Genomic DNA, 10,887 nt, shown 5'->3' on the forward strand with positions numbered 1-10,887 from the left:
CCGGGGCCTCACCGAAACCCCGGCGGGGGCTGCGCGGGGAGAACGTCCGATGCGGTCGCTTTGGCTGGTTTGAGGAAAAGCAACCCACGCCGCACGCAGAAAGCGGGGATTAAAGCCCGGTGTCGCGGGTAGGAGTTGCGCTGAAATGAGAGAGTATGGCAAACCCCGGCGCGCAGCCCTAATCCCGCACACGTTGTGCCTTGCTGCTACGGCACGCAGCGTGTGTAACGGAGATCACCTCATCTGCGCTGCTGCAGCGCTGTCCGATCCTCGTAGTTGCCACTCGTTTTCCCCAGTTGAGCTATGGCATGGAAAGATCCTCATGTATCGCTTAAAAACTTGGATGCTAAAAATTTTGGAACTCCTCCCTGCGGTATGACAGCCTTCCTCTTGCCACCTTAAATGTCTCCTGTATGTTTCTATCAGCCATCTGATCCTCAGTCAGAGCTGGTTAATGTATTGTGCGAGCGTCTCGGCATTTATTTATGCAATGTTCCCTGCAGTTATATAATGCATAGCTGACATTTTGTCTGGAGTTGCCCAAAGAGGTTTCCAGATTTCACTTAGTACACAGGTATTTACAAACTGGATGTTTTGTGGGTTTGTACAACTTGGAAGCACCAACATGTGTTTTTTTTAAAAAAAAAAAAAAAAATAAAGCTTATGTAACTAATTTTTAATTTACTTCAACCAACCAATTTTTCTGTTTCCTACAGCTCCAAACGACCACTTACTATACAGCAACCGGTCCCAGATTAACTCTACTTTGAAAGCTTGTGAAGATGCATTGCATGATGCAGAAACAGCATGCAGGCTCCAGCCGTACTGGTTAAAAGTAAGTTCTGACTCCAGCTGTACTTTGTTTTAAAACCTTGATACTGCCCTGGGTAGAAATCTGTTAGAATGGTCAGACAGCTGAATCGGAGGAAGGCTTTAGGTCATGCCACTTCTTGGGCTCCTGTGACTTGCAGACATTTAACCATGATATTCTCAAGCTCCTGGGGACAAAGGAAGAGAGTGATAATCCTGGAGGATGAGCTAACACTATTGTCTTTGACCTGGATCAATCTAAAGTTCATGAACTCTCTCTAAAAAATGAACGCTGTGCTTACATCATTCTGTAAGGACGTAATGACTATTTTAGGGGATTAATGTAGGGGAAGTAGAGTTCTCCCAAGATCAGCTGGGCTCAGGTGCTGTGAGAATCATACCATGAGACTGTTGTGGTTAAAATCCCAGACACTGGAGGTGTCTAGGTATAAGAGATGGTTATAGTGACTCTCCCTGCCTAACTTTTTTTTTTCTCCTGAAAGATCTTTTGTACTTTAATCTTGGTTTTATTGCATATTCTCATGACAAAAGAACGAAAGCTGCAACTGTGGATGTGTTTCATTGCAGGGTCACCTAAGGAAAGGACAAGCATTAGCTAATCTGGGGAAAACAGAAGAAGCTTTAAGAGAGTTTCTGTTCTGCCTTGCTCTAGATACTGGGAACAAGACGGCCAAGTCTGAGGCACAAAAGGTGAGTTCCCTAAATCATCTGGAACTGCATTATTGTTTTCAGTGGCCTTTTGTAAAGGAGGATAAGAATTTTTCTTCTCTTTCCCCTCTCTCTCATTACAGCAAAGAGCTGGATGGAGAGAGAGATCCAGACTGTTGTTCAAACTTGTTATGTGTGTTGTTTACTTGAAGATAGGGAAGTAGCAAGAAAACGTACTCAGCAGGCACTACGTGGAAACAGTTACTCATGGTGTTAGCATCTGCAAATTTGAAGTAAAACTGGATTGCTAATAATTGCCACCCACAGACTATTGTGGTTCCCTATAGTCGAATTTCTAATCTGTTTCCTGGCTTGGCAAAGTATTAGCAATGACAGTGCAGAGGAGGGGGAGTCACTATTGAATGTTGTATCAGGCCATTGACTGGCAGATTACAACACGCAGCACCCGTCAAATTCCACTTGGGAGCAGCAGCTCTCTTCCTACTGCCGGTTGTGCTGTGCTGGGTATCGGTGTGTGAAGGAAGCAGGAAAGGAAGCAGTCAACAAAAGAAGAGCTGTTTTAAAATAGTTTTTAAAGGTTGCTAATAGTTAATGCTAAATAGATCTACAGCGAGGCTTTTTTCAGTAGCAGCCTAAGATGTGGCGTGTGGATTCTTAAACTGGTTTTGCCAAGACTGCTCTGTTTTGCATGCCCCTCAAATCTCTATCTCCTCTGAATCGGTGTTTTGACATTTGACTTTTTTTTTTGTTGTCACCATAGCTAAAAGGCTCAGCGTTGCAGTAATAGCTTATGGTAATAAAAATGTAATAGTTCTATTTTCCTTGTACTCAGTTTTCTTCTATTGCAGTGCATTCATGCTTTTCTGGTGGGATGGGTTAGTGTGCTGTAATATATAAGGCTTTGTAAAAGCACAGTAGAACTCTTACAGTAAAGCACTGTTCATGAAGGTGGCTGAGAGAGTACACCCTGGATGGCTGTAGTGCAATCAAATTTTTATCTCATCTTGGGTATGGTTGAGATTTCCATCTCCTGTGAGTTTTTTGTCACTGATACTTGGGGGTTTTGTTTGTTTGTGGGTTTTTTTTTTTTTTCCCCAGTGTGTTTCATGCAGTCTTTCACTGTCATTGTGTCATGATTTGTTCTCATACTCATGCTGGGAGACTTCCTGTGCACTAGAGAGAGACAAGCCGGAACAAACAGATATGTTTCTAAATTCAGACTCCAAATAGCCTTATCCGAGACACCTAATTTCTGAGCAGTGGGGTTCTGAGGAAAACTAGGCTTCTTATGACTGAAAGAATTACTTGTGCACTCATCAGACACAGAGTTCATCCATGATGCAATATTGTACTGGGTCATTTCCGAGGCTGTTTGCGTAACAATGGTATATCACACTTCACCAAATTTTTCAGGTGCAGCTGTGATAATTCTGCTTGTACTGTCTGTCCATGTTAGTCTTCACATAGTGTGATCCTGTGGAGCCCTTTTGGGCTTTAAAAAGTAGTCTTAGCTGTCATGTGGCTTCCTCAGGCATCAGCAGGATCACCTCAGTAGTATGTTGGAATTAGTTTGAAGTGCGAATCTTCCATTCAGATCTGTTTCTTTCCTTAAATAATCATCTGATAAGCTATGCTGTACAAGCGGCTGCAAGCTGCTACTTAATAGATTCACCCATTTTCTGATAGTAAATGAAGAAATAGCATTTTCCTACTGCCTATGTTTTTTTCTTATTCTCACGTAAGTGAATTAAAGATAGCTACAGTTTACAATATCAGAGACATTTACTTAACTGAACTTGGATTAAGCCTGTGAGATGAGTGCTTTTTGTACTAATAAACTCCAGTGAAAGCTTCTGATGTGCAGCAAAAAACATATTTAAGAAAGATGTTATAATATCTGTTGAGCTCTGAACTGCAGGACAAGAGGACTAAGGTGTGTGTGTCACATCACAGAGAATGGTTAATAACCTTACGGGCTTATTTAACTCTAAAAATGTCTCTTGCTGTCTGTTTGGCCTATATTGCATTAGCTCTTGTGTTTCTTTTTGTTCTTACCCTGGTCTAAAGGGCTCTTTAAATGGTTTTAACAAAATCAAGGATGCTTCTTTCAGCTATTCCCTTACTTGCTTTTTCATTTAGAGGTTGCGAGGAAGGAACTAAGCAGTGAAGTATTCTGTTTTGTATCACAGCTTCTACTTAGTTTGTTTTCACTCATCCCGGGAAATGCTCAGGAACACTTACCCGATATCCTGCAGCTGTTGTCACATCACTCTAGATTAAAGGGGAATCTCCTAAATTCAGTGGGATCTGGAGGCACCAGCCATAACCTACAAAGGTTGCTCAAGGTAAAGATCAAGTCTGATGTGTGGTTCTTAATTTGTTGTGTGTTTTATGTTCACATTGGGAAGCCTTCTCTCCTTTTTATCTCTAGGAGATAGGAGGATACATTTTCTCAGATTTTTACTGAGTTTCAGAACATAGAAAATGATGTTGACTTACTGAAGCCTCTTTATCTGACAACTTCTTTTTCCTTATTAGAAGTCCTCTGTTGGTTTTCTGATAACTTTTATGCCAGAATTAGCAGGTGCTGTGCCTGTAACTGTCTTTAGCTCTTTCCAAGCAGTTGGTAGTGGGAAAGGGCCTCTGAAGATTGGGTTGTTACCCTCAAAACCTGTAAAATGCTAAAATGAAGGGTTTCAGCTTGAACTGTAACTGATGATGTCAGTGACAAAATCAGCCTGTGTTCAGATTCTGTACACTGCTTAGAGGCTATTGTAGAGCCACATAAGATACGTTAGCTACTGCATAAATCTGGTTTCACAGCCATAGTTTTGTAAGTGGCTGTAGAGGTTTACATTCATGGGTTTGTTAAGGACCACTTCTGCTTCACTGAAACCTGAGCTTTGAGGATAGATTTTGCATATACTGTATAGGTAGGAGAAAACTCCACTAGTCCTTACCAACAGAAATGGTGGATTTTGAGCAGCCTTGTTGAGACTGATCAGAACAATCAGTGACATTGCCTTCTGGGAAGGCTATTAGGATATTCTGAAAATAAATCCTTTTGTATGACCCTTTCACGAAGTCATTTGAGGGACAGTTCACTCATCTTTCTGCATGTTGCACATCACCGCGGCTCCTGATCACAGTCCACAGTATCTGCTTTCAGGTTCATCTGGGAAGTTGATGTGACAAGCCGATAGGGTGATGTCCTGTGTAATGGCTGCTCACGGGTTGTTCTCTAGCCATAATGGGATAAAGAATGATCGTTTTATCCTTTGTGAAATAAATCTGTCTTGCTGAAGGAAGCTCTGTGCATTTTCTCTGTTATAAATTTTGTGTGTTTATACTGCTTCCTTAAAATCATTGCGTTGTTTTGGTGGTTTGATGGTTGATACCACCATTATGATATAAACAATACGTATTTTTCCATAGGTTAAGTGATAACAACTTATTTAACCTGAGATCTGGCCACATTTCTGCCTGAATCAAGTTTCATGACCAAGCTATAAAGGCACGCATAAGGGCTGAAAATATTCGGTGCCATGGCAGGGCGGGGAGGAGGCAGAAATAGTTTGCTGCTTTTTTCCTGATTAAAATCAGGCCCTGACACAGCAGTTCTCAAACTGTTGCTTCTTGACCCATAAAGTCCTTCCTGGTGATCCATAACATTAAAGACTTGTGACAGGTTTGGGGTTTTTTCCTTACCAGGTTGTTGGAAGATTGGTCTAATGTCAGTCCTCTCTTTGCACAGGTAAATGTGGAACAGAAAAAGGGTTTTCCCATTCAAGAGGAACCAAATGTAACTACTTCTGGTAGTTTGAGGAAATCTATACAAATTACAGAGAGCAAAAAGGACTGCTCGGAGGAGGAGAACAAACTCACCTCCATGCCAGAGTCTGCCTTTCTCATTTCTGAGAAGTGCAGCCTCATGAAAAGGAAGTGCTGCTCAGAGGAGACACGAAATGCTGAGGTACCCTGCAAACTGATGAAGAAAGGTATGTTTAATTACGCACAGGATAAATTCCATGGCGTGCAATCAGTGGAAATTTTGCTTTTATGAAACTTAGAGGAAGAGGGTCCACTTTGGCTTTTATATTTTCTCTGTAGCCTAATCAGGGCATGATGTGGAATCTTTCTTGTGTGTCTAAAAAAAAAAAAATTCTTTTTAGTCTAAAAAGGGGGCTAAGAAGGTTGGGTTAAGTGTTTATTAGTAGAGCTCTGAATCTTTTAAGGAACATCAGTGTTGTGCATGGTCTTAGCACTTTCTGGATCAATTAAAAAAGTCTGTTTAAAAGCACAAATTCTGTTTGTTCGTGATATCTGGCCTTGTTTTCATGCTGTGGGATGTATTTACAATGGTACGACAGAAGAATTTGTCCCACTTTATACTTCCAACACTAATAAAAAATGTTTTGACGTTAATTGTTAATGCAAGGCTAAATTCAACCCCCTGTAAGTGAGTATAATGTCACCAAAATTAAATGCCAAAGCTGCATTTGATTCTTTGCATAGAAATTACTGTAACGATGGTTAATGGTGCAGTAACTTGCAAGTTAATACAATACTCATTTAAATATTGGATGCTGCTTGTAGCTACACAGAATACTGTTGTGTTTATGTAGTTCTGTTCAATCACATTATAATATGTTTTTTATTGATAGATACAGTTGATACTAAGGGAAATAGTACTGGACAACATATTCCATTTGAATTTGTGGATCCATCAGATTTGGACTGCTCCCTGTGTATGAGGTATCCATTATTTTCTTGTGGATGTCTTTAGTTTTTAAGACACATCTTTCCCTTTTATGACCTAGAGATTTTCTAGCTTTCTTAGTACTTATTTTTCTCTCTGACATGAAATCAGCTTTTATTATAATTGTTACTCCAGTGGTGCATTTAGGCTAGTGATTGTTTGCGAGAGGACACGTAAGGTCACGTGAGGGTTAAGCGTGTTAGTGAAGGTGTCCAAAAGATTTCCTCTCAGCATTTACACACGCCCACCCACTGACACACATCGTGCACAAAACCACAGTTTGTCCTTCGGAACTTGTAGAATCATGTATGATGTTATATAATGCACAAAATAGCTAAAGAGACCACATCCTATGAATATGCCAAGTTTGCGTGTAAAATACTGTGTTGCTGCTAGTGTAATAGGAGGATTTTGCAAGCAAACAAGAGCCTGTTTTTCCTCTATTGCTTTAGAGACGACTTCCTCAGTTTATTAAGGCCATTGCTATGCTTTCTTGATGATCTCTTCTTCCAGTTAAATAACAGTTATTCTTGGGGCCAGCAATGACTTGATAAAAACAGTACGAGTTTGTCAACTACATCTATTTTACTGCTTGTTTTGTGAAAACATTTTAATTTCAGCAAACATATATGCGGGTTTTGTTACTGGCTTTTTAGAAGGAAATACTAGGAAGATTTTTCAGAGGTCTTGTCTCTGCAGTGTGGGTGTTGTTTAGGTTTGTCTTCTTAATTACTCAGATTTATCAATAATGTACGTTGGGATTAGTCTTGCACTATATTTTAAATTCTTAAGTAGCAGGTAGCCTCTTCATGGATTATTTCTGGAGGCTTGTGCCTGGAGAAATGTGGATTTGTTTTGTTGTTTGTATGTGAGGGGGCTTCAATTTAGTTCAAACTGAAACCTTTGGGGGAAGAACTGTTGTGCTGTTTGATTCGCTTCTGCTTGGAATAAATCAGATCTGCCCCCTCTCCCTCTGTCTGCCTACAGCTGAAACATGCTCCAAAAGTTTATACAGCTGTCAAAACACTTGATACTGTTAAGAGCAAAACTTTCCTCTAACAGAAAGCCACACAATTGGTCTTAGCTGGTTTTAATGAGTCTGTGTGCTTTTGATCATTATGTCCGCAAAATGTTTTTCAGATGTTTTTAATAAAATTAATTAGCCCTACTTCCTCATCCTCTATGTTAAATCAGAAACAGCCAGACTACAATACATTTGTAAAGGAATTGGCTCAAGGACTGCCGGTTGCCTTGCGGTGTAGAGGATGTTGATGCCGATCTTGTAATTGCAATCACAAATACAGGCCTTGCATCTAGAAAGATGTTAGCTTTGTAACATCGCTGCAACAAGGAAGGCTTGTGCTAAGGGAAGCTATCACAAGATCTTTTTCTTGCTATTAATGCAGATTGATAATTATTTCCTGCCATGCTCTTCAGAAGTATTTTAGGGATTTGGGTCTTGAAATACTTTGGACTAATTACCTAGTAACCTACTGACCTGTTCACAATTAACTGCAAGAGCTGTTATTAACCTATTTGTCTGATGCAGTGGCCAAAATGTTATTGATCTAAATTTGCTCCAGCAGCAAGCAGAAAATAAAAAATAATAGTCAAAGCAACATACTGGTGAGAAATGAAGGAGCATTACTCAGCAGGAGTGAATATTTAGTTTCTGCTGTTACAATAGCTTGAAGTGATGTCATGAGAAGTCTTGGTGTATAGTGTTTCTTTATGCAAGTCACGAGGCTGGTCCAGGTCTCTGTAGAGTTGTTAGGAAAAAGCTGCTGCTGGCTTCATTGTGAGCTGGAGCAGAATCATGCATTTTTAGAGGAATTTCTTGTCTTTATGCTAACATTTCAGATCATATGCAAACCAGTTCTTACTGAAACATTGTAGGATTTGGTATTTTACATAGTTCAAAGCAATAAGGTAGCCTTGGTGCAGTAAGACTTCTGTTCACTAAGCGATTAACAAGGGTTTTCAATTATACTGTCAAGTTGCACTAAGATAGGTGTGGTATTTTAGATACTTCTTCATATGTTCCTTTGGTTAAATGTCAATATTTATAGTAACTAATGACATTTAATAAACTGGCTATGGCAATCTTGTTAAGAGCCAATTATGTTCTTAAATACACTCATCTTGTTAAAGATGCTAATAAATGTGGGCTCAAATATTTTCCACATGTATAGTAGAACTTAGTGTACTGCTTTGATAAACTAATATTTTAAAGTAAACTTACTAATTCACTTAAATTATAATTGGAATAATATTTGAGACCCTAAAACGCTTAGACAGCATGTTGTAAAATATAGTATATGCCAAAGAACTTAATAGAAAACATTGAAAACTAGACACTAAAAAAACCTCCTCTATTATTTACATGTCTTTAAGGTACTTATTGGTAAGGAAACATCACTTTGCAATATCACATAATCATAATAATGAAGTGGAAAATCCCTACATGAAAATAAGTGTCAGAGTTACTTGAAATGGGTGAAGATCAGATACCATAATACTTTGAAGACTTGGCCTTATATATTTGTGTATATATAGAGCCCCATACTAGCTACTATGAAGAAAATTAACTCTATCCCAGCCAAAACCAGTACATTCTCCACTCCTTATTCCATACGATTTGTCATGTTCAGGTACCACACTATTCAATACAACCTCATTAACCATTACCCCTCCCCTTCCCATCCTTTGATATAATACACAGATATCATTCCCTTGGTCTGTGGTATGCCTCTATAAAATGTCTTTAAAATGTCCGTAAGTGTTCACAAAATGTTTAGTGAGTTAATTTAGTTTATGACTTTGGGCTCCACCTGTTATGGAAGTCACTCCAGACAGGAGAGGTGCTGTGTTGCATGGAGTTCCTGGGCACCAAAGCCAGCTCAGGTTGGGTCACTACTGCACTTGCACTGCTTCTTGTAAGGCTTGTCCACCTTCAGGTGGTTCCTGCTGTAGTAATTCCGATAACATGCAACTCAAGTAATGGGTTATAACAATTTAAAGCTATTTCCATTATAGTCTCTATCCTTGGTCCCTTTGGGCCAAGTTATAAGGTTTAACATTGCAATGAACTCCTCCCCTTGTTCATAACCAGGCTAGGAACAAGGTGTTCTTGCTATGCTAATTCCCATAACATGCAACTCAATTCCTGGGTTAGAACAATTTAAAACTATTTCCATTACAGTCTCCACCCCTGGCCCATTTGGACCAGACCAGACTGTTGGGTTTAACATTGCAATGAACTCCTCCCCTTGCCCCTGCTCTGGCTTGGGCTCATCTACAGACCAGTCCCTTAGGCTTGTAACTCTTCCAAGTAGAGCCTTATCTATGAGCTGCAGTCTCCCCAGGGCTGTACCTGCTGCAGCACAGACTTATCCACAGCCATAGTTGCCTTCCCAATGGTCCACAATGCCTTCAGAGATAGTCCCGCTCCAGCATGACCTTACCCACAGTCACAGTCCCTTCCAAAGTAAACCTGCTTCAACATGGCCTTACCCATGGCTGCAGTCCCTCCAGGGGTGTACCTGCTCTGTTGTGGGCTTATCCATGGCCAAATGCTTCGAGGCGCTCCAGCATGACCTTATGCACAAGCCACTGATGCTTCAAGGTCTACCTGCTGCAGCATGGACTTATCCACAGATGCTTCAAGGTGTACCTTCTCCAGTGTGGACTTATCCTTGGGCCACCCTTCAGGGGTGTACCTGCTGCAGCACAGACATAACAGTGGCCACAGACACTTCAAGATGTATCTGCTCTGGTGTGGGCTTATCCACAGACACTTTGGGGGGTCCTGCTCCCACGTGGACTCATGCACAGGTCACAGTCCCTTCAACTCGAGTTCACAACAGAGTTCCAGCCTGTCCAGTACAGCAGCACAGGAACAGCAGCGATGCCCTGGCCACCTGCCAGCCCAGGCACATGGCCATGGCTGTTATCAAAATGTTCCCAGGCACAGCACATAAGATGATCAGCAGCACACCAAGCAGCAAAAGCAAAAGCAGCCACCAACGAGCGCTACACTCTAATACATGGTAAGGCAAGCAAGCCCCATGGCAAGCGTAGGAGCCTAATAGCTAAACAGCAATAGCAGCTATAAATTTGATTTAGCACATTCCAGTCAAATCTGTTGTTATCTCAAACCCTTCCAGCCCTATGTTGGGCCCCAGAAAGGACTGGAGTGATTTAACCCCAGCTGGCAGCTCAGCCCCACACAGATGCTCACTCACTTCACAGTGAGATGGGGGACAGAATCAGAAGTGTAAAAGTGAGAAAACTTGTGGGTTGAGATAAAGACAGTTTAATAGGGAATGCAAAAGCACGAGCAAAGCAAATCAAGGAATTAATTCACTGCTGCCCACCAGCAGGCAGGTACTCAGCCATCCCTAGGACAGCAGGGCTCCATCACAGGCAACGGTGACTTGAGAAGACAAACATCATCACTCTGAACATTACCCCTTTCCTTCTTCCCCCAGCTGTATATGCTGAGCATGCTGTCATATGGTATGGAATACCCCTGGGATCAGTTGTCCTGGCTATGCCCCCCCCAGCCTCCTCGCTGGTGGGGTGGGGTGAGAGGCAGACAAGGCCCTGGCTCTGTATCAGCCCTGCTC

At 41.2% G+C, this 10,887-nt stretch overlaps 1 protein-coding gene across 2 annotated transcripts in view; it reads left to right on the plus strand.

Annotated features, from left to right (window-relative positions):
• The first annotated feature begins 180 nt into the window (after window positions 1–180).
• LONRF3 (LON peptidase N-terminal domain and ring finger 3) overlaps window positions 181–10,887 on the plus strand; it is a 20,161-nt gene continuing 9,454 nt past the window's right edge. The window contains exons 1-6 of one of the 2 annotated variants that reach the window (XM_035891986.1): window positions 182–373; window positions 717–835; window positions 1,399–1,521; window positions 3,690–3,845; window positions 5,255–5,498; window positions 6,165–6,255. In XM_035891986.1, the coding sequence (XP_035747879.1) occupies window positions 304–373; window positions 717–835; window positions 1,399–1,521; window positions 3,690–3,845; window positions 5,255–5,498; window positions 6,165–6,255 (803 nt within the window). In that variant the 5' untranslated portion in view covers window positions 182–303. Of the gene's footprint in view, window positions 374–716; window positions 836–1,398; window positions 1,522–3,689; window positions 3,846–5,254; window positions 5,499–6,164; window positions 6,256–10,887 lie in introns of both variants that reach the window. The other variant, XM_035891987.1, reaches the window with a different exon arrangement.

This window comes from Egretta garzetta, unplaced genomic scaffold (assembly GCF_000687185.1).
Source record: "Egretta garzetta isolate BGI_Z169 unplaced genomic scaffold, ASM68718v1 scaffold53, whole genome shotgun sequence".
Lineage (NCBI taxonomy): Eukaryota > Metazoa > Chordata > Aves > Pelecaniformes > Ardeidae > Egretta > Egretta garzetta.